This window comes from Mus caroli, chromosome 13 (assembly GCF_900094665.2).
Source record: "Mus caroli chromosome 13, CAROLI_EIJ_v1.1, whole genome shotgun sequence".
Lineage (NCBI taxonomy): Eukaryota > Metazoa > Chordata > Mammalia > Rodentia > Muridae > Mus > Mus caroli.
In genome coordinates this window covers 33,965,879-33,991,599 of record NC_034582.1, presented here as the reverse complement: position 1 = coordinate 33,991,599, position 25,721 = coordinate 33,965,879, and the positions used below count along the sequence as shown (strand labels likewise).

Here is a 25,721-nt window from a genome sequence, read left to right as displayed (position 1 = left end):
GTAGAATTTTGAAATTAAGGTGGCTTATGTAACCCAAGTTCCTACTTCATAAAGATTGAGCCAAGGCATGGAAATCAGCCGAGACATCCTGAAAATTCAGAGCCCCTGGCAGGTTTCTGCTGGCATCCTCAAAATAATGGAGATGTTTTCTGTAAGTGTATTATACAAATGAAACTAAGTCCTAAAAAGAAATTTTACATCTATGTTTTTATTATTCTGTGTTCAGTTGAAGTCGGCACCTCTTTTGACTGGCATGTAAGATAGTTGTCAGGGGGCAGTGGACATATATTGGAGAGGATGTTTAAGCCCTCCAAGGTCTTGGCAAGAAGACAAGAATGGTAGGAAGAACACAGTGCTCTGCCATCCGTGCCTGGGGTCAAGTCCTGCTCCTCTCTTACAAGCTATGACTGCTCTGCAGGGCTCAGTTTCCTCATAGACTGCAGAATGTAGGTTTTTATGAAAGTTAAATGAGACTTCATTTTAAAATCATCTTTCTGTGGGTGTTGATAAAAAGTGTTTATGTCGTTGAAAGATGGTAGCAAGTACAGCAGATACAATGTACTTATTCTGTAACTCAGGTTTATTTTTTTAACAATAGTTTAAATGAGTTTGCATTCAGCTCTTTGTCCCCCTTCAGCCTGGACTGAACAATTCAGAAGGCTTCACAGATGTGTATCATCCCTGCTCAAGCACCATGCTGATCTTCTCTGTGTCATTCTGACCCTAGTGTACTGCTGCCCACGGGAGCACTGGGCTCAGTTCAGTCTCCTGATCTTAGATGTATTTCATCTGTATGTGGATGTGTACTTGCCTTGGTGTATGCATATGGCCTGTGTGCATGCCGGGTGCTGCAGACGTCAGAGGAGGGTGCCAGATCTTTAGAACCAGAGTCAGGAATGATTGTGAACAACCACACAGGGGCTGAGACCAGAACCTGGGTTTTTTGCAGTAGCTATGAGTGCTCTTAACATCGGAGCCATCACCCAGCCCCTGGGGTCACTTTTTAATAACTCTGGATAAAATAGGGGTTGCCTAAACAGATGTAATAAGCATATTCTCCCCACCTTCTCTCCCCTCTCTCACCTTCCCGTTTTCTCTTCCCTTCTCCTCCTCTCTTGTTCTTTTTTTTTTTGAGGACTCTCTGTACACCCTCCTCTGTAGGTCAAGCTGGACTGGAACTCACAGACATTCTCCTGCCTCTGCCTCATGAATGCTGAGATTAAAAGCATGTGTCGCTATGACCAGGTTGTATAAGCATTCTTTTGGAACAGTGTTTACAAAGGGCCTGCTGAGATGGGCCTGCAGGTAAAGAAAAGACCTGCTACTAAGCCCGGCAGCTTGAGTTCCATACTCAGAACCCACAAGGTACAAGAGAACTTGCTTCTTGTACCTTGAAGAGCATCTCACTTAACAATGTTGCGCTAAGGACCCAGAAATCGAATGTTGGCCGTGTTGGATTTGCTCTTTTTCACAAGTGCTCGGTCTGTTCTTTTCACACACTGACCTTCCGTGTTTCTTCTCCCAAGAGCTTACTTAGTATAGCACAGGAATTTTCCTGAGTGTTGGCATCTGCCCCATCTCTGACTGCTGTTCCACAAATATACAAGGAAAAGGCTTGGGCTTGAGGCTGGAAAGGTGACTTAAAAGGTCTAAATTTCCCTTTCAGAGGACCCAAATTCAGTTTCCAGCACCCACATGGTGGCTCACAGCTGTCTGTAACTCCAGTGTCAGGGGCCCAATTCTCTCTCCAGGTCTCTGTAGGAACCAGGCATGCATGTGGCACACATACTAACAACATACAGGCAAATGCTCGTGCTTATGACTTAAAAATAAATGTAAAAACAAATAACCAAAAAGGAAAGAAAGATCAGATAGAGTCCAGAGACTTGGGAGTTCAGCACCGACTACAGCGCTCACACAGAGACAGTAGCAAGCATGCCCAGCAAGGGTCCTCTAACAGAGGGATCCATCTCACAGAGGAGCTACAGCAGAGCCAGCCTGCGCATCTCTGCGCTCAGGCAGAGTTCAGCTTGGGAAAAGCTGACCAGAAGCTCCAGCTCATGTTTGGTAAACTTTTTTTCTACAAAAGAAGGACTAAGTGCCACACGGTGGCAGCGTTTCTCAGACTTCTCAAGCACAGCAGACTGACAGGCTCTGTCTTCTTCGGTGTTTAAGACCAGTTGGCAGCCTTTCTCCTAACTTTAGACAGTTTCTCCCTGAATTCCAGTGAACATGGGGGGTAAAGCCTGGGATGGTGTGCAGCCTCTCTCAGGGCACGTTCCCACCCAGAGCTTGTGAAAGGCGGTGTGGCAATTTCCTGGGGAGAGGCATTGCTCTTTAAGTCATTGTGGTACTAGCTGTAGATGAGACACCATGGTCTCTCTGAGACCCTGTGTTACTGTATTAGAATGTACCTGGCATACCCCCTTCAGTGCCTTACTGAATACTTACTAAACACCCAGGCATCTCAGTAGGAATGTGTGTAGTTACTAGTAACAGATACATGGAAAACAGGCCTAAAAAGGGCTTATGTTTCTTGCATAGTCCTGGGACAGATCTGGAAAGTCCAGGGCTGGCATGGTGACTCTATGATGTCAACTGCTTCCAGCCTGTCTCCTTGGCACATAGCCCTTATACTTAAAAGTGGTCATGGAGCCTCAGTCATTATGTCTCCACTTTGTGTGGTAAAAGAGAGGGCTGGCAGGAAGCAGAAGCCAGCCTCTGTTAGAGGCATGTGACTACCCCAGTCACAGTTCGAGTGTTGGTAACATGGAATAAAAATGATGCACAAGTGTCTGTCTGTCAGTCTGTCATACCACACATGGGAAAGTAAGTGACAGAAACCCCTCACAGCCAGAAATCTTCCATTGCAAATTCAGAATGTGCACAAGAAGACACACACACAGATCAAGAGCTGCCCTGCTTCAGAGCAGAGGCCCTGAGAGAGGACAGTACTCCAGGAACAGGTCCCCGCAGGGTTCCACAGGAGACTGCCACAGAAGGGTGACATTTGAGCAGAGAGCGGTCCTCCAAGTGTGGCAGAGATGCCGTAACACAGGACGCAGAAGGAATTGCTTTCATGGGTATGACTGTCAGGTAGTGGACATGCGGTACACTCTGTAATCCCAGAACTTGGGAGGAAGGCGGGACAGTCGCTGAGTTCAAGGCCTCCATGGAATATCTAGTGAAACTTGGTCTTAGGAGATAAAATAAGTGCATTCAAGTGTGAGATGAATTGGTCCAGGAAAAATTCTTTCAAGGCAGCACAACGTAGAATCTCATAGCACCCAGACCTTTCTCCCTATGGGGCTGATTAGCATTGAGACTGAGAGAAGGATTTACTTATTGGCCCTTTTTCTCTAATGCCATCAAGTTGCATCTCTAAGGTGAATGCTTTATGACAGTATCAATAGTTACTAACAGTGTAAGTGCCTATGGCTAGGCATTGTTTTAAGTATGTTAGATTTGTTATTCATTTCAACTTGAACTAAGAAATTAAAGTATATGTAGTTTTATGGGAGGTTACACGTCATTATCTTATTGCTGCTAGGCATTGTTCCAACAATTTTTAGCCTGAAAGTAAGATGCAGCGTTTAATAAGCACGTGCTACTATAGCCTTTTCCTTTTGAGATTGATGTTGATTGTAGTTCTCAATCAAATACGTCAGCTTAACAAGCACTTATCAGGTGGAAGGGCTCAGTGAAGAGACTCTCACAGCAGCTGTGTAAAAGGCAGTCGCTCCCCAGGCCTCCTCAGTATGTAAGCTTGTTTTTATCACTAGTGGGCTAAGACTGCTGACTCACTTGCCTGAGCTAGGGAAACACTTCATTCAGTAGACTGCCTGCCTAGTATGCGCCTGATGCCCAGGACTGCATAAAGTTGGTATCATCTCGATAGTCAGAGACAGAGGCGGGAGGATCAAGGCAATTCTCAGCCATAAAGCAACTCCTGGACTACATGAGGCCCTTTCTCACAATAGCAACAGCAATAGTAATAATAATACTGGATGGAGTGATTGCATGCTTATAATTTTAGTCCTTCAAAGATGGAGGCAGAAGGATAAGGAGTTTAAAGTCATCAACTTCATAGTGAGTTTGAGGCCAGCCTGGGTTCTGTGAGACCTTGTCTTAAAACACAAGAAAGAAGAGGAGGCAAGGAAGAAGGGAGGGAGAGAAGAAGGGAAGAAAGGAGGGAGGGAGGGAGGGGAGGAGGGAGAGAGAGAGAGAGAGAGAGAGAGAGAGAGAGAGAGAACGAACCAACCCAGAAAGAAACAAAACAAAATAACAGTAACCTGCTGCAGTGATTGGCTTTGGTTGTCTGACTGTATCTCAAGGAATCCTGTCACTCCCCCCCCCCCCGGGGGGGGTCTCCTCTGGACTGAGAAGAGCCCTCCCTGACTGGAGCTACAGAGCTCTGCTCTCTCACTTTAGGTTAGGTGCCTGTGTTTCTGTACTGACAGAATAGTCATCCCTCTGCCTGATAATAAATGAATTCACCATAAATGCTGACGTTGTTCTCTTAAATTTGGTTCTTCCCAGTTCCATTGCCATCTCGAAACAGCAGCATTAATGTCATAGTTTTTAACAGCTTAGTTCTTTCGTCATCAAATTTTGTCTCTGGAAACATGCAGCGAAACTTGGCCCAGCAGATACAAGCAACAACAGCAATAAGGCCAAATGGTAAGTAAGATAGCCTCTGTCAAGGCTTCCCTGACATCAGAAATGCCAGAAGTCGGGGAGCAGCAGGGGACCTGGGAAGGCCAGAGTGTGCATGCAGACTCTGCAGGCCCCTCAAAAGCACCATCTGATAGGCCATTTGGAGAAGAGCAGAGCCCAGCAGATTGCATCAGACTCCACCTCCACAGAGTGACACCATGGAGGCCAAGGCCACACTGGAGAAGCGATAGCACTGAAGACAGGAAAGAAGCAAGTGATAGGAAAAGTGTAAGTCAGAGTCAGGAAAAATGTCCAGGTGTTAGGATCAAATGAACTAGGAAAGCAGTGAGGTGAAAGAACTGGGCAAAGTGATTTATTTATTTATTTTATTTATTTTCAAGACAGGGTTTCTGTGTGTAGCTCCAGCTGTCCTGGAACAGCTCTGTAGACCAGGCTGGCCTCAAACTCAGAGATCGCTTGCCTTTGCATCCCAAGTGCTGGGATTAAAGACATATACACTGCCTAGGGAAAATAAAAATGTTAACATTATTTTTGAGTGAGAAACAAAGAGCCTGGGAATAAACAGTCAAAATATATAGTCCTAAAATAAGCCTGAGAAGATTTAACACTGACAAGAGAGGGACTGGAGAGGGAGGACGGCTTGCTGCTGCTGAGTCCAGAGGACCCCAGACTGTGACAGCAAGCCTCGGGGAAATCAAGGCGCCGAGAAGAACAAAAGAGAACTCAGGAAAACTTTCCTGAAATTGCTAGTACTGAAGCACGCGCTACCTTCTGCGAAGATTAACCTAGAGTACCCGATGCCCGAGACCAGTTCTGAAAGAAGAAAACAAACCACCTTGGACTTTATAGGGGGAGAAATCCTCTGGGCCCCCAGACTAAATGAATAGGCTCTTTGTAAAGGGAAGAAAATCCAACCGTTGGCAGATTTGTCTGTGTTATGCCAGTGGGCTTTGTATCTGGCCCATCTCTACCTCGATGTAGAGATGACAGACACACAGTTAGGGTTCTGCAGGGCTCCAGGAATGGGATTCAGATGAGCTTTTCCTCAGGGCCATTGCACATTAGAGAGTTAGACAGAAGCTTTCCTGTCAGCATGAGCATGCTCGTTGGGGCCAGAGCTGTGGTAATGGGGGTAATGGGTAAGGATGCTTGTTGCCAAGTCTGATGACCACAGTTGGATCCCTGAAGCCACATGGTGGAAGGAGAGTCCTGGCTCACTCAAGTTGTCCTCTGGGCCACACACACACACACACATACATCCCACCATGGCGTGTGTGTGTGTGTGTTTTGTTTTTTTGGATTTTTTTTTTTTTGAGACAGGGTTTCTCTATGTACTCCTGGCTGTCCTGGATCTCTCTCTGTAGACCAGGCTGGCCTTGAACTTAGAGATCTGCCTGCCAAGTGCTGGAATTAAAAGCATGTGCCACCACACCTGACTATTGTTATTATTGTTTGTTTGTTTGTTTGTTTGTTTGTTTGTTTTTAGAGACAAGGTTTCTCTGCATAGCCCTAACTGGCTGTCCATAATATTTTTTTTACCTGTTTAGTCATAGAATTAATACTAAGCAATATAGCCAGATGTGACAGTGCAGACCAGTGCTCTCAACACAGAAGGTGGAAGCAGGCAGGTCTGTGTTTAAGGTCAGCTTCAGCCTCACAGGGAGTTTGAAGCAAGAGCTAGACCTTATTTCAAACAAACAAACAAACAAGAAATAAAGAGATTGAGGCGGGACCCAGGGATAGTGCCGGTGTTGGGGCAGAGGATGAGTGACAGGAGAATGTGGAGGGAGATGGGAAGGCCTGTGGAAAGGAGGCCGTCCTCCCTCTGTGAGAGCCTGAGTAGTACCTGAAATGAGGGGACACACTGTCAAGTCCCAGCCTGAGGGAAAAGGACAGACTGCAGTAAAACTCAAGGTTCTCACCTAACACTGATATGCCGTGTGTTAGGAACAAGAAAACACCGTCCCTTTCCTTCACAGGGGTGTTATGCACAGTACTAGCGTTATCAGCCATGAGAAATTGTGAGCTTTCAAATGTAGTTTCCTGGGCTAGAGAGATGACGCAGTGGTTGAGAGTGCCTACTGCGCTTCCACAGGGCCTGAGTTCCCAGCACCTCCATCATGTGCCGCTCAACCATCCATAACTCCAGTGCCAGGGGATCCAGTGCACTGTTCTGGCCTCTAGAGCTAGCCACACATGTGTGTATATGTACAAACACGCATTCATCTTAAAAATATAGTCTCCAGCTTAGGGGTTTTGCTTTTGAAAATGTGAAGGAGCAGTGGCCATTTGGTACTAAGCATCTTAGGAATATTTTGAATTGAATTTCGCATCAATCTAGTGATCTGAGACCCAGTTCTCCTTGCTGTGGATGTAGCAGAGGAAGCCATTGCTCCAGATCAGCTGCAAGATTATTTTAAGACACAAACTGCAGTGCATTGTGCGTCTAAGATAGGATGTTTGATGAGTTAGGGATTGAATACATTTTCACCTATGTTTTCAGTCTTCTATGGGTTTATCAGGAGTTGACCTCGTCATAATCTGAATGCATCTGAATCATTCAGAAAGTACCAGAGGGCTGGAGAGATGGCTCAGTGGTTAAGAGCACTGACTGCTCTTCCAGAGGTCCTGAGTTCTTCCCAGCAACCACATGGTGGCTCACAACCATCTGTAATGGGGTCTGATGCCCTCTTTGGTATGTCTGAAGAGAGCAATGGTGTACTCATATACAATAAATAAATAAATAAATAAATAAATAAATAAATAAATCTTTTTTAAAAAGAAAAGAAAGTACCAGAAAATAGGACAAGTAGACCACACAGAGAGCTATATGTATTAATGTGTGCTTTTGAATATTTATTATATGTATGTCTGGACAAATTAGTACAGTTCCTGCAGAGGCCAAAAGAGGGCATCCAGTGCTCTGAAGCTATAATTAAAAGGGGCTGTGAGCCACCCAATATGGGTGCTGGCAACTGAACTTGTATCCTCTGGAAGAACAGCAAGCTTTCCTAACCACTGAGCCATCTCTCCAGCACTGGGCTTATGATTCTTACTCATGAATGATAAAAGGAACAACACTGTATTCAATTCTGTTTAAAGACAAATTTTAAATTATTTGTATATACTCAGATTTTTATCTCTCTCTCTCTCTCTCTCTCTCTCTCTCTCTCTCTCTCTGTGTGTGTGTGTGTGTGTTAAACACATGAGCCTAGACATGTGCATCCTTATTCTTAAACCAATGGTTAATACATTTAAAAACATGCCTGACCGGAGAGGATAAGCCTTGGTGTGGGGGGAAGCTAGACTTTTCTGGATACATGTTTTACAGATATAGTTTTGAAGCCATGTAGATATTTTATATAATTTGAAACAATACTAAACTTCAAAGAGCAGTCCCTAAAATCAAGTCACATATGAAGAAATTCATCTGTATTTCTGAGTAGTATTACTCAAACATTCTTATAAGAAAATTATTTGGCTGGTGCAGAGGTGCATGTCTATCGTGCCAGCACTCAGGAAACAGAGGCAGGAGGATTATGAGGTCCAGGCCAGCCTGGGCTACATAGTAAGGCTTTGTCTTAGACAGATAGGCAGTGGTTTGACTGTATGTTTATAGTTTAACACACCTTCAGAACAAAAAAAATCCTTTTAAAAACATTTTAGTTTTTAGTAATCATATTAATATTTTAATGTAAGTCAAAGAAAAAGGAGCTAAGTAATTTAGGAACTGAAAAGAAACACAATAGATGAAGCTAATTTGAATTTAATCAGTATGAGCCAAAATGTAACTTTTTTTCATATAAAAAGTGAATAATTTCCTTAGTCAATCAGTCATTGTAGCTCATATCTGTAAACCTAGCACTTGGGAGGCAGGAACAGGAGATTCCAGAGTTCAGGTCCAACCTGTGATACAGACTGAGTGCTAAGCTAGCCTGGGTAACAGAGATACACCCTGTCTCAAACAAACAAACAAACAAACCAACAACAGTATTTCCAGCCTTGCGCCCTAAGGGTTAAACATGGAGGCCCACCCTGTAATCGTGAGCAGCCTTCCTACTGTAAATTTTGTCTCTCATCACCAGTGGTCCTAGAAAGCCAGTGCCAAGCCAAGAGAGAAGTACAGGTAGAATGTGGACATAAGGTCATACCAAACTGAAGAGTCTGGTCAAGAAAGCTAAAGCTCACGGAAGCCACCACAGCCAGATGGGAAAGGACCAGGGAGCTGCACAGGCTCAAGTGTGGGAAGCCTGAGTACCGGTGGAGTTGGGTGACTGGGAAACTGAGGTCTGTTTGAACCTGTGGGATATGTGCAGTTGCCTTCGATTGCCCTTGGGTGCCAGGGACTGGACTGCATTTCCCACCCACAGGTAGATTCATACCAGTTAGAGACCTGCTCCTGGGTAAGTTACAGCCTTGCAGGCCAACACAAGCTTTTCTAAGGATAGCAGACTTCACTGCTAATTTTTCTGCATGGTAGGGTGTCTGTCATTACTTTGACAGTTACATTGACCAATAATGTTGTTATTTTGAAGAGGAGAAGAAAGACGTAAAGTCTGTAGCACGTAAGAATGGAAGCATCAGGGCTCACTCTAGTGAACTGTGTGGCCATGTAAATGTCTTTCTTGCCTCTCTAGTATTTCTCCTGTATCTGAACACTACTATAAAAATATTATTCTTATTGCAGCTTTTAGAGTGTTTCATAATAAAAACGCTGCCAGGTTTTGACCTTTACAGCCAGAGAATTAAAAGGTGTGTGTGCTCACAAGTCTGTCCTCTTGGAACGACAGACAGTAATTACTATTCCTTGAGATACTAGTAATTTATTTTTCTTAATAGGAAAAACGTGGCCTTCGAGAATTGCGTGTTCTTAAGAACTTGGAGAATACGATCCAGGAAACAAATGAGTGCCTGCTTCCCAAATGCAGAGAGACCATGGAGGGCAGCCTGGGGGAGACCCTGCAGAAATGTAAGTCTAGCTGCTCTACAGCCTCACCCTCATATTCCCATTCCCAGGCAGGTTCTCCTAGGGTTGCTGCAGAGGGGAGGGGAGCTCCTGCTGGGCTTACCTGGAGGTCAGCCACAGACAGACTGTCCGGTGTGGTCCCTCTCCTGGTACCAGGATCCAAAGTAAGCCATGTGCACAAGCATTGCACAAGATGAGCTCTTTAGTATGAGAGAAAATTCTGTCTTTTTACCTTTAAAATTATTTAATTTTATCTATAAGAAAATATATGATGACCAGGAAAGGAATTTCTCTTTCAAGAGGACTATGCCCTTTATAAATGTTTGTATTTTATCAGTTTTCTCATTAAGGAGAATATTTCAATGAGAAGAGGTAGCTGACAAAGGAACATTTGTTAGTGTGCTTTAATATTGGACTTTAACATAAATGAAAGTTGGCGTTAGTGTGATATTAAAATTAGGATGTCAGAACATCGAAGCTTCTCCTCAGATGTCTACACTAAGAACATGCAGCTTAAAAAAAAAAAAAAAAAAAAAAAAGAACATGCAGCTTATCCACAGAGGGAGAATGACTGATGACTGAAGGGCTAGGTACAGCCAGCCTGTGAGGGAGGGGACAGGCCAGCCTGTGAGGGAGGGGGCAAGACCAGCCTGTGAGGGAGGGGAACAGAGCTGGTCTGTGAGGGAGGGAGCAAGGCCAGCCTGTGAGGGAGGGAGCAAGGCCAGCCTGTGAGGGAGGGGAACAGAGCTGGTCTGTGAGGGAGGGAGCAAGGGCCAGCCTGTGAGGGAGGGGAACAGAGCTGGTCTGTGAGGGAGGAAGCAAGACCAGTCTGTGAGGGAGGGGGCAAGGCCAGCCTGTGAGGGAGGGGGGCAGGGCCAACCTGTGAGGGAAGAGGCAAGGCCAGCTTGTGAGGGAGGGACAGGACAGCCTGTGAGGAAGGGGGACAGAGTTGGTCTGTGAGGGAGGGGGACAGGGCTGGTCTGTGAGGGAGGGGGACAGGGCTGGCCTATGAGGGAGGGGAGCACAGCTGACCTGTGAGGGAGGGAGCAAAGCCAGCCTATGAGGGAGGGGGCAAGGCCAGCCTGTGAGGGACGGGGCAAGGCCAGCCTGTGAGGGAGGGGAACAGAGCTGGTCTGTGAGGGAGGGGGACAGAGTTGGTCTGTGAGGGAGGGGGCAAGGCCAGCCTGTGAGGGAAGGGGACAGGGCTGGCCTGTGAAGAAAGCAGGAAAGAGGCCTCAGTTAGCAGAGGAGTCCCATAGGGTCATGTGTACTCTGACGCTGGAAGGAGGTTGAAAAGGCTAACTCTTCCAAGATCATATTTGATTTCTTCATGTAGAACAAGGGTAGGAGGGGACATTGTAAAAATTAAAAATGGACATTAGGCTTGTCCTGGGCTTGTTTGTCCACAGTGCTGCATCCCCAGCTGACAAACATTCTGGGTTTTGTATGAATGTGTGTGTGTGTGTGTGTGTGTATTTGTCTGTCACAGGCACATGTATGTACATGAAGGGCAGAGGTCAACTCGGGTCTCTCTTTAGGAGACATCCACCATATTTCTTGAGAGAGTGTCCTCCACTGGGGCCTGGGGCTCTCAGAGTAAGCCAGGTTGGCCGGCCACCACTGGGCCCCAGGATCCACCAGTGTGTGCCTCCCCGGTGCTGAGATACAGGTGTGCACACTGGGTTTAGCGTTTGTGTGTGAGTGTAGAGGATGCTTGGACGGAAAGCACTTTACCACCTGACCCTGGCTGCAAGCCCCTGGGTGCTATCAGATGGGAGGCTTACACAGTGGGAGCATCACGAAAGCAACCGAATAAGACACAGTGAGAAACGACGGGCTGCTGTTTTGACTGATTTCCTCTTCAGGATGAAGTTAGTCTGCTATCAGGCCTTCCTAATGACGTTGGAAAGTATTATCAGTAATTTATAATCTGAACCAAAAGTATGCTTCCTTGAACGGAAGAATTACATTCTAGTGATGGGTGTCTGGCCTCTGAAGCATGCTGGGTCATATTGTTGGTGTGAGAAACTTGGCAGTAGCCTTGGAAGCTGTTCTTCGCCAGCAGCAGGAGAGGCTGCTGCAGAGGGCTCCAGAATGAGGGTTTCCTGGGCCTAGTTTGCTAAGGCTATGGCTCTAATAGATATAATGACATCCCAGCAAACTGAGAGCTTCTTAAACATTAACCCGGGTCCAGCTGCATCCCTAGCAGATTTCACTTTTTAAAGCTTGACATTTTAGATCCATGTTAGCGTGTTTGTATTCATTTGTGTAAAGTCATGTAAACAAGCTTAACGTGGATTTTCTTATCTAAGTGGACTCTGAAGAGTGATGAGCTGTGGACTTGTGTGCCTGTCTGTAGACGCAGTCTCCCAGACTGCATGTTTGAGACTGGGTGCAGTCGGTGTGTCTCGGAACCTGCAGAATGGGACCTTACACACTTGGGCAATGTCCTAGGCTGGGTGCACAGAGGCTTTAGAGCCAGACTCCTCAGCAGCTTATCAGAAACCACAAAAAGCAGTAGGATTCTCTCAGGGCACACGAAGTCACCCCCTAAGGGAAAAGCATCACTGGTGTCATTTTGAGGACACAAGTCTGGCTTACCAGTTATTTAATAGGCTCCTAAATCTACCCAGATTTGAGGTAAGGACATCGTCCCTTGGTATCAGGGTCCCTTGGTTTTTGAGTAAGAAGGACAGGGAGCCTCCAGGTTACCCATTCAAAGCCAAAGGTGGCTATACTAAGGGAATCAATATTCTCTCTCCTGTCTCCTCTGTTCCTAAGCAGCTGACATGCTCGATACTCATCTGCAGACTGCACACTCTCTACTAAAGCAGACCCACGTGCTCACTGCGCATCGTCAGTCAGTGCTTAGCGCCTCTCTAATTACCTGCTTGAACTCAAGGGCTGGGAGCACAGCCAGCATCTGCTCTAATGTCAGTCTGAAATAGTGCCGCTGCATGCTGTTGAAGCTTACACATAGACAGAATGATAGAATCTGTTTGCTTGATGGGAAGCAAATCAAGACATTGTTAGCTAAGTGCAGCATAGTAACGATGCAAGGGTGCTCATCTCCTTTTGGAAAGATGAAAAGAAAAGCATTTACCCTCTGGAATCCAAGGCCCAGTGGACATTGAAGAAGAAGTGGAAAAACTGTAAGTGCCAGAGGCCCAGGGAGTTTGCTGTGAGACTGTGTCTCCTAGTAATGACAGAAGCTACACACATGAAGTCTCATCATCATGACAGTCTAAGCATGAGCTAAGCACAGGTGACACCCACAGACATGCCATAGTGGGTGGGGAAAAGTCCACAGCCTCGGCCTCAGCCCCACTCAAAGAACTACAGGCAGCTAAGGAGTGGTGGGAGCAGGAGACATGGTCTTCCCAGAGACGAGCACAGTAGCTTGCTCTTCAGTACCAAATGCTCAGCCCTGAAAGCATTCATGCAAGTAACATTTACAGACTGCACAGGTCAGATGTAGGGTATGCATGGATGTACATGTATGCTTGTGTAGCAACGAACAAAGAGGCCATGGCCTTAAAAGAGAGCAAGAAGGGTGGATGGGCAGGTTTTAGAGGAGGAAAGGGGAGGGGGAATGATGTAGTTATAATCTTGGGGCAGGGGTGCTGTGACAGGTGACAGCAGAAGTGACATGGCCCTTCAACTTTTCTTCAAACTACACTCGGGGTGATCCAAAAATGAAAATGACCCGAGGATAGAAACACAGATTTTTAAGATCTGTTCACAGAGCCAGGAAGGAAAAAAGACAAACAGGAAATGATAGCGCCATGCTTAGGAATGGTGAGGTCACACTCACTGCCGCAGGAAGAAGGCAGATCGAATCAACTCCTCTCTTGTTTTGTTAAGGAAGAAAAATGATTGGTAAGCTAATCCCCTGTCCTTAGATGTCATCTGTGATCTAGGAAAGTTTGTTAACAGCCGCTGAGGATAAAGCTTTTGAAAATGAAATCTGCTGGCTGCATCCAGGAGGTGGAGGCTTCACAGTTTTCTGAAAGAGAAACTGCTGTCCCTGCCCTGATGTGGACCTGGGTCGTTAGCCCTAGGGAGGGAGAAGACAGACAGACAGATGGCTTCCAGCTTCAGCAGCTTTAACAGAGGGTGGTCCTGTAGCAGTCTGCCTCTGCTGAGGGAATTTCACAACTGAAAGCACTTCATCAGAGAACAGGGAGAGTGAGTGAGGGCTTTGTGTGAGGGCAGTAGGGTGAACAGGGTCCTCAGTGCACCACCACTTGACACTGCTCAAGAGTGAGTTTTGAGACAGGGTCTTTCCTGTGGCTTAGGCTGGTCTGGAACTCACATGTGATTGTGCTGTAGGTCTCACAATGACCCTGGGTCTTGGAGTTTTGGCTAGACTGCTTTTACCCTCAGTGTGGGGTGTGCAGACACAGCAGCTGGAAATTCAAACTTAGGTCCTCACACTCACGTAGCTTACTCCCCAGTTACGTGGTTCTTATTGATAATACTTAATCTCTTAATGGGCATGTGTGTTATCTTTCTCATGAATGATCATGTCCATCCTGAGGTCCTGTTGTTAGTTTCTCATTTGTAAAATAAGAAAGACACTTAGACAGACTTGCAGGAGAGTTGGGAGAAACGTGTTCTGAGGAGCAGGAAGTGCAAATGCCTTATGGTGGGAGTATGGTCGGCACAGTGGAAAGAGCAAGGAGGTCTGTGTGCCCAGAGCTAAGACGCAAAGGCAGTAGGTAGATGAGGAGGAGCGGAGAAGGGAGGAGCCCAGCAAGAGCAGGACGAGCAGGGCTCGTAGGGCACGTAGCAGGGCTCCGCAAGCATGTCAGGAATCAGTGGACCAGCAGAAGGGCAGAGCAGTCACAGATGGCAAAGCTGGCTGCTAGCCTGCAGACCAGTTCCCTTTGTCAGAGCAGAAGTAAAGTTAGACTGGTGATGGGAAGGTCTGAGGAGCTCAGGGATTCACACCAGCCTGGCAGTGGTTGTGCAGTATTTTATGACCGTATGGAGTCTTTCCTGAGACACATGAGGTCTGGTGTGGAAGTCTCTACTTGTCCCGTCATGCCAGCTCTCTGAAGGTCTTAAATTTTAAAACATTTTGAACTTGGGGATGCTCACTTTACATTAGAATGTTGGTTCTTAAGAAATGGAAATGATTTCATGAACTTTCAGACCTGGGAGAGGTAAATGTTGTAGCAGCATCCAGGATGAACTAGTTAGAAGACAGGAGCAGTGACAAGAAGAGTGAGTGGAAAACCGTGGGGGCCATCTGGCTGTGAGGCCTTGCCTCAGAGAGAAGGCTCAGATGACGGGCCTCGTTGCTCTGAATGTGACTGTGAGTTCACCCTTTCAGAGAACATTGATTAAGGCAGTTGATGCCAACATATCGGGGGGCTTAGTATTTCTGTGCTCTTTGGGTGACAGCTCAGAGCTCCCAACTGTGGTTGTTGCAGCCATGCCGTCCTGAATATGCTGACATCGTGCACTTTTCCTCTTGGCCACACCCCCGCTGGCAGCTTATATCTATCTTTAATATACTCTGTTGAGAGCTAAAGACTCCAGAGAGGTGTCTTCCTGACCAGGGGCTGCCACTGAAACCCACCATCTGTTTTATTTCAGTGCAAGCAGCTAATGACTCCATCTGCAGACTCCAGCAAAGAGAACAGGAACGGAAAAAGGTAAAGATGGGTGACTCAAGCAAAGGGGCACAGACTTCTCAGACCTGTTAGTACACTGTCAGCAGTTGCTTCTAATCCAGCGTCTCTGTGTTCATTTTCTACAATTCAGTGGCTAAAAGACGGAAAGATGGGGCTGGAGAGATGACTCAGCAGTTAAACCACTGTTTTTCCAGCAGACTCAGGTTCAGTTCCCAGCACCTACATGGTGGCTCACAACTGTCCATTACTCCAGTCCCAGGGGATCCAGTGCCCTCTTCTGGCTTCCTCAGGCACTGCATACACGTGATACACAAATGTCCATGCTGGCAAAACACTGATACACATTACAAATATACAGAATATACAAATATACAGAAATTAAAGAAAAAAAGATTTAAAGTTGGCTAACACATTAAGATGTATTGAAAACATAGTGACACTGTCATCTTTTTGGATTTGTATATGTGTGTGGAGGGATGTGCAGTGTGCCTGTGATCTTTTTAAGTGTGTGTGTGTGTATGTGTGTTTGTGAGTGTGTGTGAGTGATGTGCAGTGTGCCTATGGCCATGTGTGCTTCTTGAGGCCAGAGGTGGACATCTGGTTTTCTCCTCAATTCCTTCTACCTCACCTTTGGAGACAGGGCCTCCTTGACCCAGGGCTCGTTGATTTGGGTACATTGCTGACACTGAGCTGCAGGGATCCACCTGCTTCTGCCGACCCCTCCTGCAACGCCGCCCGCAGTTACAGCTGCCTGCTGCACTCCAGGATATAAATGTTAATACTTCACCAACGGAGCCATTTCCCAGTCCCCAGTCATGTTTAATAGTTCAAATATAGACTTTTTTCAACATTTCAACATTTCCTTATTTTTTTTCTGAAAGTGTTGTCTCACACAGAAAGAAAACAACAACAACATAACCCTTGCCTATAAGCCTGAAGCCATCCGTCTTCAGTGTGGCATCTGCATGTCCCTTTAGATAAGGTGGCAAGTGCCCAGTGGACAATCACAGTGTCTGGCCTTAGCTAGACAGTGCTCGGCTTACATTGAACTGTATCATAACCCAAATGTGGAAAAGCAGGGTAAAATGTAAGTTAATGAGATAATGTGGTGTTTTCACCTGGACATTTCTTAGTGTTTCAGTAATTTACTTATTGCTCTACATTAATAAAAATACACATCACATTTACTAGTACAGATGTACAGATGTTGAAACATCTAATCACTCTGAAAGCAAACCCTTCTCTTGTGTATTCTCATTAACTGAGGTCTGCCACAGGTTAGGTAGGAAATGGAATGAATCCTACCAGAGTTATGATTTCACATCCTTTATCCAATTCTGGGTGCCCATAGAGAGTTTGGAAGCTCAATAATTGGATGGCATAAACCTTACTGAAAGGACCTAGTGTGTGAGCCAGATGGGTAGGCTGCCCTGGGGTTCAAGAGCCCAGCTCCGGAAGCCGGACTTTCTGAGCACAGAGGACATATGGAGGCAGAGTTGTGGTTGGAGGCCTGTGTCGGATGGAACTGCAGGCAGGGACTGCAGTGGACAGGCCAGCCTGGGCAGCGAGTATGGCTTAATCTGTGCTTTACCAACAGCCACTGGGGGAGCTAAAGTCCAGGAGTCATAAACCACAATACTGATAGAAGATGGTCAAAGTGTGCACTGTGGCCAAGCTACAGGAGCCTTGTGCGCTCTCAGCAGAAGGAGTGATTAGGAAGGTGTGGCTCTCCGTGCCTGACCCCATTTGGCAAGCAGGGTTCAGATGCTAGTGTGTGGAAGGCTGTGGGACTGTGTGAGGACAACGGCAGAATCAAAGACAAAGGAAGAGGAGGCAGTGAGCGCTGACTTGGCTGTCCAATGTCAGGGTGTGCGTGGAGGACCTTGAGGCCTGGGCTGCACACTTTGTTACTGGGGACAAGACCACTTCTGTTTGTGAGAACAGAGTATCTGGTAGAATGCTGGCTGCACACTTTTGTTTGGTTTTTATTTTCAGACATGATCTGATAGTACTTAAGCTACCTTCATACTTGCTCTCTATCGAAGGCTAGCCATGAACTCCTGACCTTCCTGCTTCTTGATCCCAAGTTCTATGACAGAGACTTTGGCGTAGTGCCTGGCTTTGCCTAGGAGTGTTGGAATATACTGCACTGCTCTTTCACCAGGGACTAGCACAGCCAGTGGGTCTTGCATTGTAAGGGATACTCTGAGATCTCCCCTCCAGACAGGTTAGTAAATTGTCTTAAGTTATGGAAGATGTGCATTTTCACAGAACAGCATGAGTGAAAATTCCTTACATGCTTACTGGGATAAGCCTTTCGTCTAAGTCCTAATTCTTTCAGTGTTATACTTACCTAACCATCAGAGCATTGGAAGTACGTGGCTGCAGGGCCTGAAAATTGTTTGATTTTACTGTCACCCTACCTCCTCCTCAAGGTTTGGCAAAGCCAAGGTTTTACCCAAAGTTTGACAAAGGTTTTAGAAGACACACATACACACACTCAACATACACATAATACATGCATACATACATGCCACATACACACATATACATAACACGTATTTGTCATAAAGGTCAATTAGTTCCTTGTACAGCAAGTATGTACAGATGAAAAATGACCCCAGTTTGCACTTTCCTGTCTAATATTAGTTGTTGCCTTGGGTTATCCTGTTGGCCACATTTTGTATATTTGAAAGGCTCCCCAAACAAAGAAAGATGGGAGTAGTAATGGAATAAAATAGGCTGTTACCATTAATCAGTAATTCTTTTATATTAAGACAATTTGTGGAATTCTGTGGGAAGTAAATTGATAAGCATCATTTGTCCAAATCACATTTCCCACAATTGATATCTAAAAGAACATTCAAAAGAACAATATATGCCCATTCTGCTGTTATTCAGCATGTCTTAAGAACTACCCTAATACAGAGTGTGTTCTTGGTACTGAGAGAATAGTGAACTGAGAATACAGTTAGCTTGTGAAGTCCACTCACTCTAAAACAGTCATGGAAAGATGAGGTGGCCGGGGACAGTGGTCAGAATATAAACGTGGCTCCATGGGCATGCATCTACTTTGGTAACCTGTTTCAGCCACCCGTGACAAGGACTTGACTGTGCAGGCTTCTGTTTCATCTGGACCACAGACACTTACTGACTGTAGCTAGCTTCCTTTATGATGTTATCATGAGAGCAGTGACATCACATGGAGCCTTGTTGATAGAGTTTGAATATAACCATTGTTTCTTGATAGAACTAGAAAGTGCAGAGGAGATAAGTATAGATTGCTCTGTGTAAAATAATTTTAATAGGTTTTATACTGATACTTTTTCCTAAAGTCATCTTCCTTATGGCCGTGTAAAGCTCAGGTAAAGCTAACATCATGTGTGTTACTAACAGGCGTTCTGAATCGTCCTGATGCAGGATCTCACCAGTACCCTTCAGGCTGGCCTCAGCCTCTGGATGCTAGGATAACAGGCATTGCCTACCATATTGGCTTCCCAAAGGCCTTCCCAGCCTCGTTTGGCCTATTCAGAATTTTCCCTTAGTAGAGTTCCTCTGCCATGGTGCTGCTGGCATCGTAGACCGCATGTGTAATGGGATCGCCATAGGCTGTCCTTGGCATTGACTTCTGTCTGCAAAATTCCAGTAATATCTCTCCATTCCTGTATTCCTGTGCCAAACATCTCTTCAAGATGAAAAGAAGTACTGGCTTAGACGAATACATGCACAAACGTTTCTCCTGTGTGTGGAGGCTTCATTCATAGCCTTGGTTCTAGATGTGGATTAGCTTGAGGGTCATTCTCTACTTAAATGTCTCTAATGTGGTACCAGAGACAGCCAATCATTATCAATCTCACTTTCCCTGTTGAAACTTAATTTGCTCCTTTGACCAAGTAGATAGAGATGTTATCATTATAGCTACTGCCTTTTGCTGCACAATTGTAGCCCATTAACCAATTTTCAGAGCCCTGAAACTCAGTACTTGTTAACACCAGTTCATCCTCTATCCCCATGCCTGGCACCCAGCATTCTACTTTCTGTCTGTATGAATTAGACTCCTTCAGATGTGTCCTGTAGACACAAGTGTGCTGTAGACAGGCCTTGAACTCACTGCGTAGTTGAGCATGTGCAGCAGAGGGTGACCTGGAATGTGTTGACCCTTCTGCCTCCACCCCCTGAGTGCTAGAATCAGTCACAGGTCTGTGTCTCCAGTCCTGACTTTTGTTCATTTTGTTGTTGCTTTGGTTTGTGGTGGTGCTGGAGATTAAAGGCAGGTTAAGAACTCTGCCAACTGAGCTACTCCGCATGGCGTATCTCTTCAAACTGAGCTACTCCGCATGGCGTATCTCTTCAAAGTTTGCTTTTCAGGGCTTCTTCACAGGGTAGTATGCTACAGGATGTTTGTTCTTTTAAAGTTGGATAGGTACACAAACATCTATGTACAACACACTCACACACACATACTCATGCACTACATTTGTGTGTATATATGCACACAATCACAATACTACACTTTAGGTATCTGTATAGCTGTCTGGGCACCTGGATCACTTTACCTGTGGCTGTCCCAGATAATACTGCCACTGGCATGGGTTTACAAATACCTATGCATGTCCTCTCCTCTAATTCTTTTGGGCAAATATCCCAAAGTAGAATTGCTGAATTAGATGGTAATTCTCTATCTAGTTTTTGAGCTACAACCTTATATATATGATCACCACAAACCTTGAGTTTTTCTCTTTAAGCACTTCATGACTTCCATTGCCTTTGGTGGTGGTCTTTAGAGACATATATTCTTTGCCCTTGGATTTTTTGAAGTGTTATATATTTCAGGCTAATTTTCTATAGATGGCATGTTTTCCCATCCCATCGATGAGCCCTTCCTCCTTCTGGTGCTGTCTCAGACATCAGGTAGCAGGCTAGAATATGTGTGATGCTGGGCACTTACATCCAGGATCTTCTGAAGACAGCAATATTTGTAGACAGACTGGGCCCCCTTTTTTTCTTCTAGTTTACAAGTCATCATCCTCGTTACGCTGCAGCTGCTGCCCTTTGCAGGCAGCTCAGCTTTATTCCCACGCGTGTGCACTCACAGTGCTGTCAGTCACAGCATGAAACTCACTTAAAGCTGATGGTTAAGCAAGGAGAAGTAGAAAGACTTCAAGGACTTGGCAGGAAAGCCAAAGATTGGGTTGGGAGTTATCAGCTTTTCAACTTAATGGTCACCTGGGCTTTGAGTTCAAGGAGTGACTTGCCTGATAGCAAAATGCTACCTGGATAAGTACGTACACACACGCACACACATACATCTCTAGTATACAATATTCTGCAACTACAAGATAGAAATACTTGGGGCTGGAGGGGTGGCTTATCACTTAGGAGCACATACTGCTTTTGGACTGACGAGAAGGCTCCTACTGCTCTTCCACAGGACTGCAGTTGAAGTCCCAGCACTTACTTCAGGCAGCTCACACCTGCTTGTAACTTCATCTCCCGGGCATCCCATGCCCTTTCTGTCTCCAAGGGAACCCCACCCACCCACCCTCACACACACATGTGATGTACACTTGCACAGACACACATGTACATATAACTAAGAATAAATACATAACTTTGAAAGAGGACACATAGTGCTGTGGCAGAGGAGCAGTGTTCAATTCCTGTCCCTGACACAGTACTGCTCCCCTCCTGTGCCTCCAGCTCCATGGGCACCGACTTCACACGCACACACAGACACAGAAATACTGACCGTGGATACTGGCTTGACTAAGGAGCTTTTCTAACAGGCTTACAGTGGATGTCAGGTGGAATGAGTGACTTTACTTAAAATACCTGTGTTGTTTGAATTATTACAAAACCCTATTGCTAAAAACTGTGTTATTAGAATGAAGAAACAAACACTTAGCTGGCAGGGGATAAACAGTTATGGTATGCTTCCAGAAGTTTCCTGTGACTTGTATAATAATATTTACCTTTTATTAATTAAGTACCTCAGGCACTGTGTAGGAGCCTGACAGGCATTGCCTCCAGTCTTCATAAACTTTATGAACATGATTTTCTTGAGTTCTTTAGGCTATGTTTAGCTTGCTCAGTGTCATGCAGCTAGTGATGGGTGATCATGAGTTTGAAATGAGGCTCCTGTGCCTCCTCCCAGGTCTGCAGTTCTCCCACTGAGTTCCACTGACTTGGGTGTTGTCTGTTACAGAGGGCAGCCTAGGCAGCTGCCTTATGGAACAAATCAAAAGGCCAGCTAAGCCAGTTACAGAGAAAGGAGGAAAGTGACATCTGAGCACGCGTGCTAATACTCCCCCTATTTACCTAAAAGGAAGCTGAGGGCTGACGTGTGGCACATGAGTTGAACATGAGTAAATACATGAGTTGAACAAGGCGCCCTTTTCATGACGTGTGCTAATAGCTTCTCTTCAGACTGTCAGTGGTTTTGGTTTGGTTTTGTTTTGCTTTGCTTTCAAAAGTTTCTTAGAAGTAACTTAACAAACTCTTCATGTTTTGTTCAGTTTCTGGAGAATTCTAACCTATAAGACTAACAGCTTGAAACAATAATGTGTTGTTAGAATGGTTGATTAAACAGTTTCTCAGATGCATCAGATGCTGGAACCCTGTGTAGCCTCTCCTATCATCTCCACTACCTGCTCACAGCCCAGTAAGCTGTGCAGCATATATTCAGGGAACATTTAACTAAAACCACATCTTTAATTTTAATTCTCATTTTAAGTCTCGCTTGAAAACTCTTGGTTCTTAAAAATGTTGGAAAACTTGGCAGAAAACCTGTAGTCAGGGCGCCCTCTCTCTCTCTCTCTCTCTCTCTTGCAAAAGAAATGTTTAGCAGCCTGTGTAAAGCTGACCTGCTATTCAGCCCTTGGTAGGAAAGGCAGGGGTCTCCATGCTAGACAGACCTGCGTTTGACTTGGGAGCCCAGCTGTTAGGTGAGAGACAATGGAGAAGCAAAGGTGTGTGCTTGAGCCTGCGTTTAGTTGTCTATAAGACGAGGTAGTATAATGTTACAAGATGGACTTTTAGAAGTGGGTGAGCTCTGCCGGGCAACTACTTCTGGGGTGCATTCATAAGCACTGCCAGTGCAGTGGGGTGCATTCATAAGCACTGCCAGTGCAGTGGGGTGCGTTCATAAGCACTGCCAGTGCAGTAGGGTGCATTCATAAGCACTGCCAGTGCAGTGGCCTTGGCAGAGCCCTGGCACACATAGACTGCCAGGAACACTGTTACCTTTGCCAAGGGCTGGTGTAGACATTCGAGTTCACAGTCTTATTCGCTGACCTTTATAAAACCACTTTTAAGTTAGGATATAATTACACTATTTCCCCCTTTCTGTTCCTCCCTCCAACCCTTCCTGTGTATCCCCTCATTCCTTCTCAAATTCGTGACTTCTTTTTCTGCTCTGTGTATGTAAATAAATAAATATAACCTGCTAGATCCACTTAGTGTTGCTGATTTCAGTGCTGACTGCTGAGTGTTGAACCAGTTAGGGGCTCATCCCCGGGAAAGACGAGCTCTCCTGCTCAGCGGTCATTAGTTGCCTGTAGTTCATTCTCTTGGGCGGGGCCCATGACATTTTCCCTTCCATGTTGATGTTGGCATGCTGATTGGTGCTCTGTTCAGGTCTTGTTTAGGGAGCCATGTTGTTGAGATTTCATGGAGGCACAGGTCGTCTGGCTCCTGCGATCTTTCCACCTCCTCTTTGAGACGCTCTGAGTCTCAGGTGTAGAGGTTGTGCTGTGGATGGATTAATGGGGGTCGGGCAGCCCACGGTCAGTTGTTCTTTTTCGGTTTGACCAGGTGTGCTGTGTAATAGTTTCCAACTTGCTGCAAAGAGAGCTGCTTTAATCAGGAGTGAGAACCACACACATCTGTGGGTATGAGGCTAAGATAGACAGCGCTTGGTTACTGCCAAGATATGGGTGCCACAGTGCTCTGGGATGTCTTGCAATACTGATCATCACTGTGGTTCACAGGCATTGAGTGCTTTCCTCCTCTGCATAGCTCCCCTGGTAACCTCAGGAAGGAGGCTTTCAGGGCAGATCCAGCTTAAATCTCCAAGTCCTGCATCTGAAGTTATGTGGTGTCTTCAGCAACTCAGACTTACCTTCAACCTCCGGGAAGGAACTACAGGCAACAACAATAGCCTGTATGATTTTGGGAGTCTCTTAGTCTCTCTGGAGTTGTGATACAGGAATTTAGAAGGGCTTCACATGGTCTGTCCATTTGTCAAAGGTTCTAGCAGCTTATTTCATAGGACTTAGTCTGAATCCAAATCCTTTTTTTTTTTTCCTTTCTACAATATTTTATCTGTACCTTTTGTACTCAGAAGAAAGAAACCTTTGGTGGTGTAGAAATGTTAAAAACCATCTTGAAAATAACTTAGATGTTTGCCATAAGATGGCGATATCACTTTTTAAACTAGAATGAACCAGAAGATGTCTCAATTCCCCAGTTACTGGTGACCTGTGATTCTTTCTAATGTATCCACACACACAAAAAAAATGCTTCAGAAAGTGTAAGACAGTAATTTTAACTTCATACAGTGACCTCAGCATAGATCTTTAGACTTGATTAAAACCATGTGTAGTTAATCAGAACTTTGAAAGAAACATCTTCTGGTTGTTGCAATAACATTCAGTGGATAAAGTTCTCTTGTGTCATTCTGTATGTCACATGTACTGTGTACTGTATGTCAGAATGCACTGTGGCTCTCATGGTTTCTTTTCTCAGGTGATTAATGACTACTTGACAGCTAGTGAGAAGCGTCGTCTGGTCCAGTGGGAGGAGTTCCTGAGCGGACAGCCGCAGCGCAGAGCTGAGGTGGATGAGGAGCACAGAAGAGCCATGGAGAGGCTCCGAGAGCAGTATGCAGCAATGGAGAAGGACCTGGCCAAGTTTTCCACCTTTTAAGACTTTGATGTAAAAGAGACAGATGAATGAGAAAGCGCTTTCTCATCCCCCAGTCCTCCCACCAGCCATGCAGTCTCTCCTTCAAGCTTAGCAGTACACTCAGGGCACTCTTAGGTCTGAAGAGAGACACTGCCGGAGCCAGATACATGTCCAGTGGAAGAAGCGTGCTTCTGCACCTACCTGTGGTCATCTCAAGGAAAGGAGGGCGATGGGCACATTTGCTGCTGGACAGATTTGATCTTTTCAGTGATTAGCTTAGAGGGCTGTGAGTGTAGATTTCCTCATTCATTCCACCAAAGGCAAATGTTTGACCTTGTGGATTAAATGGCAGGTATGACAACTTCCCATCACAGCATCCTGTGACAGAGATACCACAGTGGGCTTTGAACGCTTGCTTGGAGACACCAGGTTTTGCAGTGCAACACAGTGCCATGTGTTTCACTCAGTGACAAGACATTACATGACTGGTAGCCTTGTAGCACTTAATATTTTCATTTTCTAAGCTATGCTTAGGAGAAAAACCAAAATGTATTTTGACTTTTTCCTCTCCAAGGATCATCATCTCGCCCATAGAGCTTACCTTGCTTTCCTGTCCATCTCGCTCTGGGCCAGCGCTCCAAGGAACAGCGTCTGTGCAGGTTTCAGCTGCGCAGTGAGTAGGCAGCAGAATCTGCCAAGTCCTTCCCAGGCCATGTAAGAAAGGCTCTGTGTGGGCAGAAAGTGCTCACCCACACAGCAGATGATGTATCAGAGGTAAATCCTCTTTGTCTTAGCATCTGTTCTCCAGCAGGTTTGTCCGGATGGAACACCACTGTCTACCACCACTGTAATATTTCTGTGCTTGCACTTAATCTAAGGAAGGACCGCATCAGATGTCATTTGCTGTAAACTAAACAGAAGTTCATGCACTCATTTGAGAAGATGCATAGCCTGTGGATTTGAGGTGTGGGTGGGTCTTTCTAGTATTTTCTTCTCTTCAGTAAAGAAGCGTAAGGCAGAGCCCCCCTAACTGTCATGTTATCTCAGAATTCTCAATGCAGACAATTGACAATGCGTGCCTCTGTAAATGTATGGCCGACTGTGAGAGCTTCGTTCTTGGCTCATGCTGAAGTGGGATTAAAGCTAATAGAAGAGATGAAATAAGTATTTGAGATTTCTTTCAGTAATACTGAACTCCTGCCAGCGTTTTCTGTCTGCTACTGTAAGCCTGACAGGTTCATCAATCATCCTGTGGTCCCCGGACTGAAAGAGCGCTTGCTGACACAGAAGCATGCTGGAATTTTCTTAATTCTCTTTCAGCGGATGGAAAAGAACACTTCCAAAAATATCCCACACGTGAAGAGGGAGGGGAGGGAACCGCAAGTGAAAATCCCCTTTGTATCACAGGCACTTTTTGGAATGTCGTTAGTGACCACTGCACCATTAATAGCTGCTGTCACCAAATTAGAAGTCCGTGTGCCAGTGGGTGTGTCTGCTGTGGTCACTGGCACACAACGCAGCAAAGACTTTGG

General features: G+C 45.6%; 1 protein-coding gene and 1 non-coding gene across 2 annotated transcripts in view; one reads left to right on the top strand and one right to left on the bottom strand.

Moving 5' to 3' along the window:
* Positions 1-25,350, top strand: part of Bloc1s5 (biogenesis of lysosomal organelles complex 1 subunit 5) — a 33,649-nt gene extending 8,299 nt beyond the window's left edge. Inside the window, exons 3-5 of the mRNA XM_021180682.1 lie at positions 9,517-9,646; positions 15,248-15,306; positions 24,031-25,350. Of these exons, the coding sequence (XP_021036341.1) occupies positions 9,517-9,646; positions 15,248-15,306; positions 24,031-24,210 (369 nt within the window). The 3' untranslated portion in view covers positions 24,211-25,350. The remainder of the gene's footprint in view (positions 1-9,516; positions 9,647-15,247; positions 15,307-24,030) is intronic.
* Positions 647-749, bottom strand: LOC115029199. Its single transcript, XR_003834752.1, has one exon. It is a non-coding gene; the product is annotated as a U6 spliceosomal RNA (small nuclear RNA).
* Positions 25,351-25,721: the final 371 nt, after the last annotated feature.